The following is a 20,704-nucleotide window of genomic DNA, read 5'->3' on the forward strand; positions in this document are numbered from 1 at the left end:
CTGAAGAGAACCTATGGAGTGGATTGAGAATAGACACCATTCACCACAGCCATCAGTATTAAAACCTATATCCATACTATCAGTATAAAGTCAGTATTAAATACCAGAAGCTTACCAAACTTTTATCCTCTGCATAAAGGCCTGAGTTGCAGGAAGGAGAGGGGCATTCCAAGCCACATCTTTTAGGTAAACTGGGTGTGAGCGAGCGATTTCTTTGTAGCAAATTCATCAATTTACTTTCTGCATCAGAGCAAAAGGAGTCCACATTCTACAAAGGAGAACACATTGCAGTGCAGAATAGTTGTTTTTCATACTCTGTACGTATTATATGATCACAAAACAAAGTATTTCAGACTTTGTTTTCTCATCATAATCCCACTAGAAGTTTATTTTATATCAAAACAACTTAGAAGACTGCTGCACTTTCTGTGGAGGGAAATATCATAACTTCCTTTTATTGTTAATAAGAAAAAAAATATCTGTTGTATTCAAACTTGTTTTTCAGTAAGAAGTGAGAATGCATGATCAAGACATGCTAGTTAGCACAGCTAGAGAACTGAAATAATAAATAAATAAATGAAATCAGCAATCCGATACTAAGTATGTTCAGCTGAGCAAGACAGTAAATTTCAACTTTTAAAAGGCTAGACCCAAACTGTCCATGGTGGATTCCCTATTGACAGGTGCTATATTTTTGCTAGCCAGAGAAGATTCTGTGGCACATCCTGAAGACAGGGTTGGATCAGCTGAATTAAAAAAAGCAAAACACATTCAATAGGTGATATGGAGAGTCCTCCAGGAAAAGTACATTAGCACCTTTACTCTGTCTCCTGCAAAATCCCCTCAAGTTCAACATTATGTGCATTACTTATTTTAAAGATTTCTTAGTACTAACGGACTTTTTGGTGAAGAATGTAACACAGCAGTAACTAAAATTAATCATTAAACTATAAATCTACAGATTTACCTCTATCATACTTTTCAGTTCATTAACCTTCTCTTGAAGATAGTTTTCCTTTGGACTGGCTGAGAATACAGAAAGATCTCCAGCCAACAGGATAGGAATTTCTGATCTGAATTCACATTGCCACTGAAGGTTGCTTGCAGAAATGAACGAACAGCGGACAACTATATCTTCAATAGCAAAGTGTCTGAGATCTATCCAAATCTTTACTGCCACCAAATTATAGCTTTCGTCAGATAAGTACACTATAGTAGCGAAACCTAAAAGCAAGAAAAAGTTTGAATTAAACCTTAAGCCTTTAACTAAAGGTTTATTACAATTTGTATCTATAAAAAAGCCACATGGGTCTTGAAAGAGAATTGGTAAGTGTAACATGGCAGCCTATCTGCATGGTAATGGATGTTTGATGCTTCATTCATATTCTACACTGTCTCCCTACTGTTTATAGAGAACAGTTCTAAGTCAGTGTTCCAGTGCTTAAAAACACTACTCCTATGGTGCTTTTCCTTTTTATTCAGAAGATTATCCACCTGTCCCTACCCATAAGCTCTAGTGTCTGTGTTCCACTCATTCCATGACATACACAAAAGAGGGAGCTCACATACATGCACAATGTTACTTCTGCAGATGCTGAATACAGACGTGAGAAATGTCTTCCACCACTCATGAAAAAAAATAAAGAAAAGCTGCTCTTGAGCTTGGATGCTTTCTTACGACATTCTTCTTGAGCTAGTAAGCGAATACAGTTTTTCTTTAGGAAAAAAGAATTATCTGCCAGCATATGATAGTGATGGACTATATTGGCAGGTTTTCACAGGCCTGAGATGCAGGTATACCACCAAGATATTTCTGATATTTGAAATAAAAAATTTAGTGCTTATTCAATAGGAGGACGTGAATTGTGGTCCACAACATACCTGTTCTGCTAACAGAAACTACAACTCCAACTAAATCAACTTCAGCACACGGTGGCTGAAAAGAAGGATCCATCAAACTGGTGAATTTTAGTGCCTTTCTTGGAAAGAAAATCTGTACCAGCATCTCTTGTGATACCTGAAGAAACACAAAATTTTAAAGTTTTTACAACACATTTATCTACACTGTGATACATTTTAGTGATACATCTTTATGCACTTAAAGCACTTACGGATAGTTGTAGATACTGAGTTTTCTTTGTTGCTGTTAATTGTACGTTAGTTGAATCTGATCTTCCTTTGGACTGTGATGCTAACAGCTGGTAGATTCTGTACCGACTGCCTTCCTTTAACAATGAACAGATATCTAGCAGTGGACGCCAGATGCTCAGTATCACTCCTAACAATATCAGATTAAGATATATTAGCTGTGCAATACTAATTTGGAGGCTTTTAAACAAAATAAATCCACAACACTCCCTCTTACCCAAAAGACCTAAACCAAAACCCAAATACAAGCTGAAACATTAACATGCAAGCTAGAATACTGTTGGGAAACTCTTCAAATCTACCTGCTATGTTGGCCAGTTACCATGTTTAGATAAAAGTTATTTATAATTTTCCAAGTACTAACCTTTATGTTTTTCTTGCTTTCTGTAGTCTACCACACATAATTTCCATACAGTAGAGACATCTCTTTTACAACAACCATTTCCTTCATGTTCTGCTGACTCTAAAGCCTTCTTGAATTCTTCCTGTATCTGAGTTTTCTTTTTATCATTCATCAACTGCCTGTAAGCATTCAAAGCTTTTAACTGGTCTTCACTGAGATATCCCTGTAACCAAGAGAAAATGTATTCAGTATCTTTTTTATGAATTAAAAAAAAATCCTGTCAAGATTTTTAGATAGCCTTTTTCTTAAGTGTTCATCCATTACAAGCAATTTATTGTTCAACTGATACACTACTAGGACTTGAAATGAGGTATATTAACACAACACTCTTGACTGGTACTCAGCTGGTACTCCGTTATCTAAGTATTACATTACACACTGTTCTTATGCGATAATTAGCGAGAAGCCTGTTTAAGAGTGCATAACTAAGGTGAATATTTAATACAACAGGCATACTTGCCTGCTTCATAAGAAAAAAAACATATTAGAAAAAAAATCTGTAAGAAGAAGAGTTGCACCTCTCAGAAGGCTGCTATCTCTGAGCTGACACAGTGATTTACACTAAAATGCATGAGGAGTGTTACCTTCAAGATCCACCTGTGCCTTTACATGTAGCACCACAGATAAGTCACAGATCGTGTGGCTTTATGACAGTCAAGGACCCTGACTTGCAAAAGGTGAGGCATGTATTTAATTTTTAACTGGCAGGGACTAATCACCTGCATCTTTATTAATAAAGGCATAAACACTTTAAAGTTGTGAAGACACTATAATAAAAGTTGTGACAATAAAAGCTGTGATGACAATGACAATATAATCATTCAAACACTACAGTGAACTGCATGCAAGACTAAGTGTGAAACTCAAGACTTATGGGATGCATTTAGTTTTCATACATGCAAGACAACGCAAAGTAATAAAATTACAAGTAACATTAGCTTTTAATTGTGCTATATCCTGGGTTTTTACATAAAGAGAAAATAGCATTGTTTTGCAATCCAAGATATTATTAATCTACTTCAATGAGCCTTCATTAAAATATTTTCAAAATTTTTAATCTTAATTTATTTAGCAACAAGCATGCTGTAGAAAATATGAAAAGGGAGCAAAAATAAATGGTAATTCAATGGTTGATTTTAGCAGGAGGTACTAAACTGTAAATTATTCCACAAGCATTTCAAAATTAGCCCTGTAGGATCTACAGTTACCTCCATATAACCAGGATCAGATGCATTCTGAATTGCTTCATAAAGTTCTGCACCATCTTGCAAATTACGGATTTGCTGTCTTGTGACTATGCGTGATCTTGGTGTTCTTCTGCTAGTTGTCTCTGTTAAAAAAAAAGCCATTATATGTTGTGTACAACCAATACACTTTAAAAGTGAAAGAAGAAATAATTATGTAAAGAGCGTGGTAGTAACTGTTACCCCTCATCCTATCACTACACTCCCTGATAAAGAGTCCTTCCTCATCTTTCCTGTAGGCCCACTTTTGGTACTGGAAGGCTGCCATAAGTTCTCCCTGGAGCCTTCTCTTCTCCAGGCTGAACAACCCCAACTCTCTCAAGCCTGTCTTCATAGGCGAGGTGCTCCAGCCCTCTCATCGTCTTTGTGGCTCTTCCTCTGGACTTGTTCCAAAAGGTCCATCTCCTTCTAATGGTGGGGGCCCCAGAGCTGGATGCAGGACTCCAGGTGAGTTCTCATGAGAGTGGAGTAGAGGAGCAGAATCACCTCCCTCGACCTGCTGGCCACACTTCTTTTGATGCAGCCCAGGATGCAGTTGGCTTTCTGGGCTGCGATTGCACATTGCTGACTCGAGTTTCTCATCGACCAACACCCCCAAGTCCTTCTCCTCAGGGCTGCTCTCAATCCATTCTCTGCCCAGCCTGTATTTGTGCATAGGATTGCACCAACCCACATGCAGGACCTGAACTCGACCTTGTTGAACTTCATGAGGTTTGCACAAGCCCACTTCTCAATCCTGTCAAGGTCCCTCTGGATGGCATCCCTTCCCTCCAATGTGTTGACCGCTCCACACAGCTTGGTGGTGTTGGCAAACTTGCTGAGGGTGCACTCAATCCCAACATCCATGTCGCCAACAAAGATATTACCCAATAGTGACCCCTGAGGAAAGCCACTCGTTACTGGTCACCACTCGGACATTGAGCCATTGACCTCAACTCTTTAGAGTGCGGCCATCCAGCCAATTACATCTCCAATTTAGAGACAAGGATGTCATGCAGCATACTGCATTACATTAAACTATTATGCTCTTCTTAGGTAAGTAATTTTGCTGCTAGTATTTTGATTAATTCCTTCACTGTAGTAGACTCAGTATGGACAAGTTTACCAGTCAAACAAAACAACACAATGAGGTAACTGATGAGTGGAAGTTCATATCAGTGAATTAAAGAATTATAAAGCAATCCCTGTTTTCAACTAAGAATTCAGTGGTGGGGTGTTTTTTTGGGTTTTTTTTTTTTTTTTTTTTGTTTTGTTTTGTTTTTTTATTTGCTTGGGGTTTTTTTTTCGGTATGGCTTTATTTGCCTTTTCCCTGTTATTCATGAGGGACTCCAGGTTATGAGAAAGCAGTCGCAGAATATCTCAGTTTTACAGATCACCACGAGAAAGATTTATGGAAAGGGAGAGGCTGTCTGGATTGTAGATAGTGATGGAATCCTATCTGTTTCTGAACAAAAAAAAACAAAACCAAAACACCAAACCAAAACGAACCAAAACCCCTCCCCAAAACAGACCAGTGTATCAAGGCAGCTCGAATCCATAGTCAGTGTGGCAAGAATCCTAATAGCCATCATTCCAGTTTAGCTGAGTCAAACCTAAGGGGAAGCAAACGCATTTCTGGTGCAGCTTCATGAAGCTGTAGCAATCAGCAGCCAGTTGTGGCACCTATAACAGCAGACCTGAAACTACTGCTAGAAATCACTAGCAGAGGTGTGCAGTGTCATCCCATTACAGAATCGGAAAATGGTTGAAGTTGGAAGGGACGTCTGGAGCTCATCTTGGTCAACCCCCCCGTTCAAGCAGGGTCACCTACAGCCAGCTGCCCAAGGCCTTGTCCAGTGAGCTTTTGAATATCTTCAAGGATGGAGATTTCACAGCCTCTCTACGCAACACTGTTGGTCACCCTCACAGTGAAAAAGGGTTTCCTGATGTCCAGAGGGAAGCTCCTGTGTTTCAGTGTGTGCCCACTGCCTCTGGTCCAGTCACTGGGCATCACTGAGAAAAGCCTGGCTCCATCATATTTGCACGCTCCCTTCAAGTATTTATGTACATTGATCAGATCCCCCAAGCCTTCTCTTCTCCAGGCTGAACAGTCCCAGCTCTCTCAGCATTTTCTCCTATGTCAGATGCTCCAGTCCCTTAAGCATCTTCATGGCCCTTTGTTGCACTCTCTCCAGCATGTCCATGTGTCCAGTACTGGGGAGCTCAGAACTGGACACAGTACTCCAGCTGTGGCCTTACCAATGCTAAACAGAGGGGAAGGATCATGTCTCCTTAGACCTTTTGGCAACACTCCTCAACTTGTCCAGCAGGACACCCCTTTTACACAAAGCTGCTTTGCATCTGGGCAGCCCCAAGCATGTACTGGTGCATGAGACTGTTCTTCCCCAGGTGCAAGATTTGCATTTCCCTTTGTCAAACTTCACAAGGTTCTTGTTAACCCATTTCTCCAGCCCGTTGAGGTCCCTCTGGATGGCAGCATAATCCTCTAGTGAATCAGTCACTCATCCTCATTTCGTATCATCAGCAAACCTGCTGAAAGTATGCTCTGCCCCATCATCCAGATCATTAATGAAGATGTTATAAACAGGACTGGACCCAGTGCTGATCACTGCAGCACACCACTAGTTATTGGCTTTCAAATAGACTTCGTGGCACTGATCACCACCCTCTGGGCTCAACTGTTCCACCAGTTTTCAATCCACCTGATTGTCTGCACATCTGGCCCATGCTTCAGCAGCTTCTCTATGAGGATCTTAAGAAAGACACTTGTGTCTTTGTGTCAAAAGCCTTACTGAAGTCAAGGTAAACAATATGCACTGCTCTAGCCTTGTCTACCCAAGCCAGTAATCTAATCACAGAAGGCTGTGAGGTTAGTCAAACACAACTTCCCCTGGGGAATCCCTGCTGGCTACTCCCAATCGCCTTCTTGTCCTTCATGTACCTGGAAATGGTTTCCAGAATTAGTTGTTCCATCACCTTCTCAGGGATCAAAGTAAGGCTGACTGGCCCATATTAGTTCTCTGGGTCCTCCTTCCTGTCCTTTTTGAAGACAGGAGATACATTTGCTTTCCTCCAGTCTTCAGGGACCTCTACCATAATCATTCAAAGAGGATCAAGACCAGCCCCATGAAGACATCAGCCAACTCCTTCAGTACTTGTGGGTTCATCCCATTACCGACCATGGACTTACATACGTCCAGTTTAAGTAAGTATTCTCTAACTTGATCCTCTTCTGCCAAGGGTATTTTTGTTGCTTCAGACTTTCACCTGGTCTCCATGGCCTGGTATTGCTGAAGGCTGGTATTGCTAGTTAAGGCTGAGGTGAAAAAGGCATTCAGTAACCCAGCCTTCTCCATGTCCTGTGTCACTGGGGTCCCTGTCCCATTTAGCGTCTCCACTGACCTCAGTATCTCCACAGTCCCACAACATTTGTGACAAAAGATGCTCACTCTTGGTGTTCAGGTCTACTGAGATACATCCTAAGCAGCAACCACCTCTGGATGAAATATCAGTGTTGGGTCTTTGAAGAGAATGGAATTAACTCTACAATTTTGTAGCTCTTCCCCGAGCATCACCTCAATGGTAATTTTTTAGTAGCCTGGCTACCAACATGTTCAGGAAGAGTTTCCTAGATAGCTGCAAAGCCAAGCAAGTAAGTATATAACTGTTTTGTACTAAAAGGTCTTGATACATAGGAAGTAAAAACCCTAAAACAATACAACACAAAACCACCACCAACAAAGAAAACAACCCAACACCCTATCTCTGCTTCTCTGTCACCAGAGAAGATTTTGCCAGTTTCTTTAAACTCTTCTGTAAATGCCAAGAAAGTTTGTGTTCATATTACATGTTCTGAAACAACAAAAGCTTTACCTTCATGCTTTTCATATTCTGCTTGGATTTTTGCAAACAGAGCTTCCAGTTTCTTTTGTTGATCCTCTGCATGCTTGGCAGCTTCCCTTTCTTCAGCTCGGCTGTTACGGAACACATATGAGCCAGCTGATGTCTTTTCCATCCACTGAAATAAAAAGAGTGAAACAAAACACAGCTTTTTTTTTGCCTTTTTTTTTTTTTTTTAATTTATAACCTCATCTAGCTTCCTTCTAACTTACTGTTAAGCAAAAATGCTTTAAAAAATGAACAGGCAGTAGATCATAAGTTCTTTCATTACAATAGATAAAAGGCAAACCCCCACAGCATTGGTTGATAAATCTTCAGTTTAAAGATACACAGGCAGAATGAAGCAGTAGTCAAAACTGCATGATTTAACATTTGAAGAAACCATAGCTTATAGTAATAAGTATCAATGATGTAATTTAGAAGATAGCTGGATCCCACTGTTAGATACATTAAGATACCATCAAACTCAATGCTTAAAAATACACCAGAACTGCATTCTACTCAATTTTTATTTCCACATCAACTGTACTGTCTGTTTTAATGTGCTAGATTAGATGCTATAAAAGAACTATGATGTTGTTCTGCAGATGCTCTTAAACTTTTTCTGCCTGGAATGGTTCCATAGGACTACAGCCTTGTCCACAACCCTGCCAGAACTGGCTTGCCTCATTTGAAGAGACAGGCAAGCCAGAGGCCACTGCTACTGAAAGTGGTCCCTTCCTGCACAGTCCCATCTTCTCCTTTGCAGTGGCTCTAGCACATACGTGACTTCATCAGACTACATCAGTTTGTTAAATCAGTAGACATCAGTTTGTTGCATTGTTTTTTTAATTTATTTAAATTAGTTAGTTACTCCTGGTTTAGTGAATTAAACTAGCTAGGCAACAGGATCAGGTGAGCTCCAGGTTTAGCACAGGAAAGCAGCAAGAGAGTATAGTGACAGCAGGTTGAAGAAGGGTTGAAGGACTGATTCTTATGAGGCAGTGAATTGTTGAAATAGGCTGCCTGCCTCATTAACTGCATGCCATGTATTTCCTGCACTATTCACAGTTTGACACCTTTAATTAGCGTTACTGTGATTTCTACACTCCTTGACTCTTGAGGTAAAAGGAGACAGAGCCCAAGTCTTCCTGTAATTTTGGTATGTTTGAGCAAATATCTCAGTGTCTAAAAAAAAAATAAAAATCTACATCAGCACATCAGTCTCTTTATACAGTGAGATACAAAACATTACTTTCCTCCCCAGCCTGCAAGCCATTTACTGTGATGCAGTTACAGAGTACAATCCCCTTTCTGGGACCTAAATAAATGTTAGTTCTATCAGGCAGTTAACATAGTAAGTGTTGCAATTTCCTTCATCAAAGTAATGATCTAAATAGCAAAGTAATGATCCAAACCAAATATTGCTATTACCTTTACAGAATTCATTCTACATCAACCAACAGTTATACAACACTTCAGAAAGAAAGCAATGAAAAGAACCCAACCCTACATGTACATGCCAAGTGTAACATGCTCTGAGAAAAGTTAAGAAAATCTGAAAGTTGTATCCTGGTTAAACTGTTAACATTAAGAGGATTGATTACTAACAAAAATATTGTTTCTTTTCCTAGTTGGCATTGTTATAAAAGCAAGTAGTTACAGTGAGGTCTGACCATATTTGAAATGTCTGGATATCAGGTGGTATTTAAAAGATCTTAATTCTATTTTACACCATAATCACATTGTCTTTTCAGTAATATTTTTAAATAATAGATCCTACACAATATAGCCAGCTACATGTAAGAAAAAGTAATCTTACTAATGGTTATAAATATTTGACTTCTTTGCAGGGACAGGTATGTTAATAATAGAAAAAACTGGGTTTCACTTCTACTTGGAGTTGAAACTGCCAATGTTTTTTTCTCCTTTAAAACGAAGTGCTGCACTTTTTATATTACAGAACTGAAATTCAATTATTTCTGGCTTTTTGAAGCTGAAAGCAAAACCAACCAGAAGATACTGAGTGCAAAGTCAAATTCTTCTTACAGCAGGGTACTCCAGTCCTGAAATATTAAATACATGCACACTGCAAGAACTGCTCCTGTTCAATTTAGACATAATGACACCCTTTCTTAAATTTTTTAGCTGTCTATATTATGTCTGATTTGAGGAATGATATAGCAATTAAGTAATATAATTTACATCTCATAGAACCTGTTAGATTCATAAAATATTTATACTGTACCTGAATAGGATAAGTTCTTTGAATAACTACATCAATACACCCCACTGCACCACCCTCACTGTAAAGCGATGACAAAGACAAAGGAAAAGGTCTGGGATCCCGATGAAATCCTAGTTTAGCATGCCATCGTGCACATCGAGTGCTGTTCGCTGAAATCTGAATAAGTTAAATGTTGAATGATCAACTGTCACTGGTAGGTCAAAAAGATATCCACCTTATTATATCTAGAGGAAAGACTATTTTCGCACTGACCTCACTAAGAATATCTCATTTTTGCACCTGAACATATTACATTTTAATTTCAAGGTTTCTTTTCACATTGAAGAATGTATTTTAAACAGGAACTAAAAATCTGATGAGTTAAAATTCTCTAAAAAATGAGCATCTATGAGATAAACCACTGCTTTTACTAGAGGAGCAAAATTTTTCTACTGAAACTTCACCCAGCACTTTAATCATCCTCAAACAAGACAAGTCAAGGCCCTCCCCTGCAAGCCCACCCTCTGATGACTTGTTCCCCTCCCCCACCCCCCATTCTTCCTCCAACTTCGATATTGTCTGCAATAGATAAATACTTTTTGTAACTTGGTACTTAACCAAATTAAAGACCTGGAACTATCAGAACACGCAGCAAAACTTGGCAGAAATGTATATTATAAACTTCTCTTCCAACCCCATGAACAGTGTCAGCTACCTTGTGTCATATCTTACAGATCTGGTTATTGAGCTTTGACAAAACTATTTCTGTTTATAAAGCCCTGACAAAACTTCTTCTGTTTACAAAATGTGGCTCAACTAAATAGCATCTATCACATCTCTGTCACATCCAATCAAGCTGAACTAATATTTTGCTTTACCTTTAACATAAGGGAATCTGGGGCTTCCAGTGGTGTACATCCATTTTGAGAGCCAACAAGTTCTGCTCCATGCACTATGATCTTCTGACCAACAGTCAGTCTTCTTCTATGTAAGAAAGCTTTGAGAGGTGGATCCAGAAGAGCTTTAATCCCGTACCAGCCATCAGTAACTTCAATTATTGCTGCTGCATTTTTACTTTCCACATTCTTATTGCTGCTGCTAGGAGATACAATGGTGTTGAGCGATATGATTTTAGAAATACACAGCACAAGTGTTTTACCTGCCGCATCATCTCTTTCTGTTATTTTTTTGATTGCTGATCGTTTACTTTTATCAACTTCCAAATCATACCTACAAAAAAGAATTCATGACGCTTTGTTAAAGCAAACAAAATCCATCACATTGATTAAGCAAGTTTGCTACAATTGCTTTTAAGAAAAAACAATCTACATGATTAAGTACCACTGTAGCAAAGCACATATTATCTAAATTTTTGCAAATAACATGCACTACATTTTTAATGCCGATATGCATAAGTTTAACAATATAAGCATTCTGATAAACAGTAAATACAAGTTAGATATAAGGTAGAGGTGCTTATTTTGTAATATCATGAATTAGAAAGCATACAGTATCACAAATTATGACTCGAAATACATTGCTATACACATACCTATATTTCAACTGTAACAGCACTGTTTCTGGTGTCAAACATCTGTTAGCAAATTCATGTGGAAAAGACACTTCCATCGCTGCCAATTTCCATATGATCCACCTGTAGTGATTGTAAACCCAGGTCTCTGTTATTAGCTTGGGATCCACACCAGGAGTGTCACAGAGGGCTCTGCAGATAAATTGTTAATAAATTAAACTGAAATCCACTGTAAGTTTTTACTTGCCTGTTTTTCCTTAGCATTGTATTCAGAGTATGTACATAGCCTTCCTGTTTTCACTGTAATAAATATTCCTTTGTTAATGTTGTCTACATTCCATAACCTGATCTAGTTATTGTTGGAATATTGAAATTTTGTCGTCATATGCTTTGGCAGCATGCCAGCGCATACATTCACATGTCCTTGAAATGGAGACCCTAGCAGTAGCTCCAGGGGCATGCTCTGTCTGCTTCATGCAGTTATGCACATAGCATGGAGGGATAGAGATGGGCTCTATTCCCTTTCAGCCTTGGAATTTCCCGTTTGCTTTATGAGTTCATTACAATCCATTCCCGTCTACTTCACAGTTTCTAGAGTTCTGTTTTGGGTGTTTTGGTTTTGTTTTTTAAGCATGCATGTGAACAACACATTTCAAAGAACATTCAGTTGCTACTGAAGAACTTTCTTCTCTCCATTGAGTGACCGCTCAAATGGACTTTCATTCTGTGCTGAGTCCAAGCTGTATCACCATGACCTGCATGAGCTGGGTTGAATACATCTATTTTTTCTAGCTCTCTCAGTCACTAGAATGGCCATTTAGTTAAAGGAAGAAGAGAAAGAATTAGACCACAGATTCAAATAGCTGAGCTGTTAGATTGATTAGAACACAAATTAAGTCCTATCAAAAAGTCAAATTCCGACTTGTCAGAAAGCCTCAAGAAGATTTTAAGGAACTGTATTGCAGCTGGGTGAAGAAAAGAAACAATTTAGAAGCCAAAAAGTCATATACAGGAAGAAAAGGAGCCGGCATGACTATAGATTAATTATTAGTATATCAGAAGAGAGCAAAGCAATCTCAAACTTTAGGAGATAATCTTTTGTGAAGGATAACACAATTCAGGAGTTAAAGACAGAATTCAGTACAAGATTAAGATCTTAAATACAGATGACTAAATGAAGGCATATATATTCTAGTTGATCGAGATTAATATACTTAATATACTTAAAGTGATAAAAAGACTGATTCAAAAGACTGATAAAAAGACTGATTCAGCCGGCCAACCAGTAGGTATTTATTCTTAACCATATGCTTTAACATATAACAAATCCAGAAGAGATACAGGAACTGAAGGCAACCTCTTGTGGAACAACCCTACATACTGCTGGAGAGGCTATTTGACATTCAGGGTCTGATTGACACTGCTACCCAGAGCAGGTTCTGGCACCAAAACCACCATGGTTATTCTGTGATATTTATCAGTATGTTGGTGGTTTCTCTCCTGTTTCTGAAAAACTAATGCGGGGAAAGCTATATATCTGATGGCCTCACCACAGAATCAGAAGCACATCTGAAAATTATTATTAAGATAAGTTGCCTCTGGAACAAGAAGTTGGACTGCCTAAAAAGGCCAATATTTGGCACAACTAGGCATAAGATGTTTTGTGCAAATACTTTAATACCTTTCCCATTCACAGGAAAATTGTGTGAAATTAATCAAGACTACCTCCAACATGCCTAAGCAGCAGATTGCAAATACACTGCTCCAGAGTTAGATGCTTTGTTCTCAGAGATCTATCGCTTCTTGACAAAAGCGACCTCAAACCCCATGTTTCCCCTTAATTTGTAGAGCGGCTTGTCAGCCACTACATGTGAAATAGCAATTTGACATGCGAAAAGTGACGAGTATGCTTTCTAAAATGCGTACAACTCCAGAACACTGACATGTAGGCAAGAGTCCCTGCACGGTAACTGCACATGGATGAACATCCCAGACAGTCTTTTATGCATCTACTATAAATGCTTTGTAGGAACGTTCCATCTAGCAAGGTATAGCCTCAAAACATTCAACAATCCTGTCACCACTGGAGGGAAATGCAGAATCAGGAATGGTATTGCTAATAGCAAGATACTTCCCAAACAGGGAGGAAACAGACAAGTAACAAGTTAGGTCAAGTTCTGCATACTCCGCCTCCGAGTGAGGACATAAATGCATATGTCTACAGGTCCCGTAGCTGTCCGTGAAACAGTAGGGGCATGCAATGCCACAGGGTGCAAAGCAGAACTGTGGGAGGATTAGCTCTGTCTTACAGGATTTAGAAGAAAAAAAACACAGTCAATTTGAAGGACTGCTCTGAGACAAACTTTGTTTACTGTCAAACAGAAAGTCTCGGTAACTTCCAGAGCAGCACGCAAAAATTCTTAGAAGCCATTTTAAACAACTGACAGACAGGAGGGTGATTGGAAATCAGCAACACGGATTTACTAGGAGCAAATCATGCCTAACCCACCCAATTGATTTCTATGAGGAAGTAACTGGTGCTGTGAGCAAGGGGAGGGCAGTTGATGTTGCATATGTTAGCGAGGACTTTGACAATGTCTTACACTCTCTTTATCATGAAATTGGTAAGATATAGGCTGGATAAGTATTTAAGGTGGGTGGAAAATTGGCTGGACTGCTGAGCATAAAGAATTGTGATTGAGAGTACAAAGTCCAGCAGGTGGGCAGTAACTAGTGGCACATCTGATATCAATACAGGGACCAATGTTGTTTAATACCTTCATTAACAACCCAAATGACGGCACAGAACACACTTGCAGCAGGTTTACAGATGACACCAAATTTGGGGAAGTGGTTGATAAACTGGGGAGAAGGACTGCTATTTAGAGGGACCTGGACAAGGTGGAGAAACAAGCTGGCAGGAATCTCATGAAAATCAACAAAAGCAGAGTCTTGCACCCGCAACGGAACAACCCCATGCAACAGTAACAGACTGGGGCAGCCTGCCTGGAAAAAAGCGTTGCAGAAAAGGATTCAAGGTCCAGGTGGACAGCAAGATGAACATGAGGCAGTGATGTGTGCCCTTGCAACACAGAAGCATAAAACCTTCCTGGACTGTATTATGAGCGAAGCCAGGAAGGCAGTGATCCTTCCCCTCTCTTCAGCACTTGAGAGACTGCACCTCAAGTTTCTGTCCAGCTTTGAATTCACCAGGACAAAGAATCTGGTATACTTGAGCAAATCCTGGAGAAGGCCACCAAGGTGATCCCTCTGTGCTCTCAGAGGGTAAGCACATGACATACAAGCTAAGAGAGCTGGGTTTGTTTAAATTTAAGATAGAAGGCAAAGAGACCTTATTGCTATCTACAACTACCTGACTGGAGGATTCAGAGAAGACAGGAACAGACCCTTCCAGAAGCACACAACCATAGGATGAGAGGCAACAGATACTAGTGGGAACGTGGAAAATTCTAATTGGAGTTGTTGTAACAACAGTTGCTTTTTTTTTTTTTTTTTTTTAAACTATGAGTGGTCAACTGGCACAGGCTGTCCAAAAATGTTGTTGAATTTCTATCCTTGGAGGCATTCAAGATTTAGCTAGACAAGTCTCTGAGTAATTAATCTAATTCAAACTGTGTTGAACAAAGGCTTGGACTGGATGACTGCCAGCAGTCCCTTCCAACTTAAAGTCTTTTATGATTACATGAATTCCAGCACTTGATTGATCTTCACTGAGTAGTTGTTGGGTATGGGCACAGGACATCTCCAGTTCTCCCAAGATGAACACATACTGTTGACACCAAAAACATTTCCCAAAGTCATAGCAATGACTGTGGCATCAAAAATGTTTCATAAAGTCATGTGGGAGAAACTATTAATGATGCTTGCTCTGCAAGAGCAGAAATCAATTTTTTTTTAATGAGGAAGTACAGATGACAACACGGAAGTACATATCTTATAATTAGTCAATTTTCCCATACTGGATTACTGGCACCAACTTCACCAACTCAAACTTACAAATAAAAGCAGTCCTTGAGCTTGGAACAGACCTATCTCTGTCACATTTCGGTGCTGGGAAGCAAACGTTGCAAACCTCATGAATTCCAATACTATGTAGGTTGGCAATGCATGCTTGGACTACAAATAGTACTCAAATACAGGTCCCTGCCTTGCGCGTTTGTGTGAATGCATGCCAACAGTGACACCGACTTGAAAAAAAGAGCATCTGAAATTTATGGAGGAAACCAGAAAATAACAGCTCATTATTTTCTGAAGTTTTGCTGGAACAACAGTACACTGGTAGTTCCTTGTTCTGTTGCACGTGCTTTTGATGAAGTTATAATGTACAAACTTGCTTACAGTAAAACAACACATAACTTTTATGAAAGTGTTTAGGAGAGATGCACTCAACACATACACTTTTTTCAGCTCATCTTAAATGACCTGCAAAAGGAGGGATAGAAGGACCAGTAAGAATGCAAGAGCAAGGGCTGTTGCACACTTTTTTTTTTTGGCTTCTTACATATACTCAAAAGAAAGCTTGAATGAATCAACAAGTTTTACTACTGAAGTCTTAGCTTCCTTCAAATCATACGTCAGCTTTAAAAAAATTATATTGAAAAAACATATTTTCAGCCCTGTCCTGCCAAAGAAGCCCTAAGCACCTCCCCAGTCAACCTTCATTCCCATCAAGGAACTCTAGAGCCCAACATAAATAAATTCTTTTCCACTTGGGAAAAAAAATAAAAATCAAAACCTATTAATGCTATCTAAACAAAACAGTAGAGTGTTGAATTAACAGAAAATAGTAATATTTTTCCAGACTATTTACACAGTTGAAGAATCCCCTGAAATTTTCTAAATTGACTTCGTATGCTTTCTTTAATGATCAGTGAAGATCACTAACAACATTAGTCCACATGTTAAGTTGACAATCCTGCAATATCTTTATTTACACTAACAGAGATGTACTAAAACTGCACAGTAAAAAAGCAGTCAGAGATTTTAAAAGATCACTGCGTTGGATTTATCCTAGGGGATAAGAGAATCACTAACTAACACATAGCATACTTGCCTCAAGTTCGTAAGTAACAGTACCTGTAAAACTCCTTTTTTCCAGCTTTTCCCTCATCTGTAGGTATTAGCCATCCTCCATCAGCAAGTTGCATCCCATTTCCAGCTAATAAATACTCCTTACTGAAAAAGTCTCCGATGCAAAACTGGAAAGATTCCGCATTTGTGCTGTTAACTTGTATGCAATGTTTTGAAACACCATATGTATAAAGCTGCAAAAAATCAGGAGACAAAACAATGACAATACAGTAAGAATTCAGCTGAGAGTTTTTATATCTAATGTTATAAATTCAAATAAAATATTTCCTTTAGGTTGAGACAGCTTTTGTCTGGCCTTGTCATTTTGTATATAATGGAGAATGGAGGAATTCCCAGCAGTTATTTTAGTGGAAGAACAGCATCACAGTGTGTTTTAAAATGTTTGAAAAAATTCAATAGGTTTTGTACCTTCACTATACCAAACCCAAGAGGCTTTTGACATAGACTTACCCAAGCTTAAATTTTAACTCTTATCTTAAAACAGCTCTTCATATGGGTTAAAAGTCAATAGCAACGATAATTGGGGGATTTTTTCCTTATGTGATGCTTCTCTTGTTTGACACTATAGAGACATTTATGACCCTTATTATTTGGGATAGTCTTAAAAACTGTAGATATGCAAAGCTACTTAAAAACTGTAGCAACTGGTATAACTGCTAAAGTAAATACTTATCTAAAAATTGAAGAATGTATTCATTCAAAAGCTACTGAGTTTTTGTTTGCTTGTCTTAAGGAACAGATCCTGGGAAAGACACACAGTAAAAAGACATTAATATACCTCTTCTGTAGAATAAAAACCAGGAGATTTCTCTTCCACTGCAGTTTTCAGAGAGATTCTATTTTTTGCAGATGTTTTAATGACATAAAGACTGCCTGGCTGTGAGCTAATATTTTGCCTATATTTCTTTTTAATTCTCATTTCCTGCAGATCTCTGGCACAGCGGAGATTTGTCATCATCTTGATCATAGCTGCAGCGAAAAAAAACCCCAAACATCATGACCTTTTTACAGTATATATCGACCTAAGATATACAGTCACACTATAAAAGCTGATTCAGAGAAGCATATTTTCTAAGCCACTCTGCAGATTTTTAGAAACTGCAAGTCTAAATATTCAAAGTTTAATGCATTTAAAAAGCAGTGTTTACTGAAGGCTTTTGAATAATATTATATGAAACAAAACATACGAAATGAATATGAATATAGAAGTCCTCGAACTAAACTTAAATCCAAGTATTTTTCTCATCAGACTGAACTCTATCTTCATAGAAAACTCCAAATGAACAGAAATTAGTTCATGATTACCACAAAGTCCGTAATCCTGAGATTTTGACCTGTAAATACAGGATCTAATTCTGCAAATGTTCATACACCTGTTCAAACATACACAATGAGTCCTTCTGAAAAAAATCCAGATTACGCGATTGCAAAAGTTACAGAAATTATACACACTGGAACATTCAAAAGAGCTTAGAAGGCATAAGCCCACATGCTAAATAAAGTCAAACAGTTGAGCATTTAAACTCTACCTCTTTGAAAATGACACAATCAGCCTGTTATATGGTGAAGCCTACATCTTAATTAGAAAACAGAATGAAAACAAGCTTCTGTAAAAGTGAATGAAGTATAGCAAGGCTAGTCTTTAAGGTTCATAGAATATTTTACTTAATAGGCATAGAAAATCAAATATCAAATGAAACATAAGCCTTTGTGTTTCTGAAGCACTATTTAAAAACAATTTTTTTGTATTCTGAATTAACTTTGGAGATGAACTGCATATGCTTTTTAGGAGTATTAGTACTCCTATTATTAGGAAAATAATTATTTCCTCATTTTCCTGCCAAAAAAAAAAAAGCTTAAAAAGAAGCTTCTTTTTATTTAAAAAAGAAGTCTGACAGAATATGCAAAACCCTTAGGGGTTCAACTTTGATGGTTAGTATTCACAAGTTACATGATCAAAATCTGAAAATACCTAAATTGCCATTTTCTAGGTCAGTGTCTGCTGCATGCTGGATGCAAGACTGGTCATCTTGAGGTTCAGCAACATTTTGTTCAGCTGTGATCTGATTTAATTCTGTCTCCTCAGTCATATTTTTGCTGATTGGTGAGTCACATCTTTTGCTGCTGCCTTGTTCACCTGTAGGAAATGTCAGCTTGGTTTTGAAGGGTGGAATAAAAGTTTTTGCAGTTTTGCCAGGTTTGTACAAACTTCTTGTTTCTTCACTCTCTTCTGCTGAGGCCTTACATGGAGTAGAACCCCCTGATGTACCATTTGAAGACTGCCTTAATGCACAGTGCTGAAAAATGGCAGGTTTAGATTTGAATCCTTTGAAGTCTTGATCTGGTACAGTAAGGGTAGGATTCTTGACTTCTTGTCGTTCTTTAGTAGCCCTACAGAGATGAAAACATTTAAACATAGAGGTTTCAGCTTCCTGATAAAAATCCTTCTCAAGATTTTTTTATATTCTTAATTTATCAACACTACATCAATAAAAAGATGAAATATCAGCCTTTGACATTTTAAAAGCTGAATACTTAATTTCTATCTATCAAGAAAAGAGAAAGACCAATGTAAAATTTGTTTAGCATCTCACTGGTCTACTGCAGCAATGTGTTATATGGTAATGTTATATGTTTATTTTGAAGTTTATTTTATAAAATTGGGTATCAAATTATTACCGCATATTTTTAAAAAGTTACAAGGGCTTATACGACGTTTCAAGAAATTGCATTAGAACTGTAAAATATATTATAAATTTCTCACCCAAAAGGTTGACAAGTTACAGGTTTTAAAGGAATATGGTACATAAATTTTCTTCTGTCTTTAAATATGCCTGTAGGATAATTAGAAAAAAGGTTTGGAATGGTACATTACATGGATATTTACAGCACGTTTTTTCTATATTAACGTTATAAATACACAGAAAGGTTTCTAGTGTTGATTTAAACAGCTTTGTTCTTCCCCCCCTCCCCAATAAAAATCTTTGTATTAAACATTTTCACACTAGTTGCAGACAGATCTAAAGGATAAGTGACCACAATGCTGAACTCTCAAAAAGTCCTATTTGTGAGCCTGCAAGATGCTTTCAGGCTCCTGAAAGGGAAATGTTTATCACATATTTAATTCCAGGTAGGCTCACCATTCAATTTAGAACCTTTTTAGCAACTTTTTTTTTTTTTTAAAGTTACAACAGAAAAGGGCATGTTTGCTCAAACTCCTCCTTCCATCATTGAAGGACATGCTTGGAATTATCAACATTACTAAATCATGCCTGCCTGGAATTTAAACTCATTTGTACTATGCCCTTAGGCTGCAAAGAGGAAGTTTTATACAAGAAGTCATATATACAAGGTGCCACATATTCTAGAAGTCAGAAGCAAGACTGTGCTGGAGATTAGAACTGTTTTCAGTTGTTCCACCAAAGAATAACACTGTTCAGATTCTGCTGCAGGGCAGGATAATATTTACATATGAAGAGTATAAAATTATTCTCTGGCAGCAACTTACAAATTCCATTTAAAACTTTATTTAAATTGTGGTGTTTATACTTAGGACAGCATTCAAGAACCAATATATTTGTTAAACAAATATATTTGAGGAATCCTTCTACTGAATTCTAGGTGAGACCATGCACTGCTTAGAAAAAACCAAGTTCTTTAAAGAACACAGCTTATCCCATAACCAAAAGTTGTAGCCAAAATCACGGTATCCTAATACCCTAATCACTAACTAGCTTCACATAAAGCATCGACTCAGACTTTAAAACCTTGATTTCACTTTTGTAAGCCTCCATATTACTGGCTCAAAAAATTAAAAGCATCTGTAATGTAGACATCTAACAGTAAGTATATTCTTCACAAATTATTATATGATGAAATTACCATAGAATCATAGCATTGTCTAGGGACCTTTAAGATCGAGTCCAACCATCAACCTGACACTGCCAAAACCACCACTAAACCATATCCCAAAGCACCATGTCTACCCGTCTTTTAAATACCTCCAGGGATGGTGATTCAATCATTTCCCTGGGCAGCCTGTACCAACAGTTGACAACCCTTTCGGTGAAGAAATTTTCCCTAATATCCAATATAAACCTCCCCTGGTGCAACCTGAGGACATTTCTTCTTGTCCTATCGCTTGTTAACTGGGAGAAGA

General features: G+C 38.1%; 1 protein-coding gene across 1 annotated transcript in view; it reads right to left on the bottom strand.

The window, feature by feature from the left end:
- BRCA2 (BRCA2 DNA repair associated) overlaps positions 1–20,704 on the bottom strand; it is a gene marked incomplete at its 5' end in the record, with an annotated part of 44,938 nt that overhangs the window by 2,803 nt on the left and 21,431 nt on the right. The window contains 14 exons of the mRNA XM_082496903.1: positions 116–268; positions 968–1,224; positions 1,882–2,017; positions 2,112–2,278; positions 2,513–2,714; positions 3,760–3,881; positions 7,670–7,814; positions 9,924–10,079; positions 10,781–11,132; positions 11,455–11,625; positions 16,531–16,718; positions 17,324–17,514; positions 18,518–18,936; positions 19,310–19,379. Coding sequence (XP_082353029.1) covers positions 116–268; positions 968–1,224; positions 1,882–2,017; positions 2,112–2,278; positions 2,513–2,714; positions 3,760–3,881; positions 7,670–7,814; positions 9,924–10,079; positions 10,781–11,132; positions 11,455–11,625; positions 16,531–16,718; positions 17,324–17,514; positions 18,518–18,936; positions 19,310–19,379 — 2,729 coding nt within the window. The remainder of the gene's footprint in view (positions 1–115; positions 269–967; positions 1,225–1,881; positions 2,018–2,111; positions 2,279–2,512; positions 2,715–3,759; positions 3,882–7,669; positions 7,815–9,923; positions 10,080–10,780; positions 11,133–11,454; positions 11,626–16,530; positions 16,719–17,323; positions 17,515–18,517; positions 18,937–19,309; positions 19,380–20,704) is intronic.

The sequence above is a fragment of the Vanellus vanellus genome (genome assembly GCF_965231255.1).
Source record: "Vanellus vanellus genome assembly, chromosome: 1".
NCBI lineage: Eukaryota > Metazoa > Chordata > Aves > Charadriiformes > Charadriidae > Vanellus > Vanellus vanellus.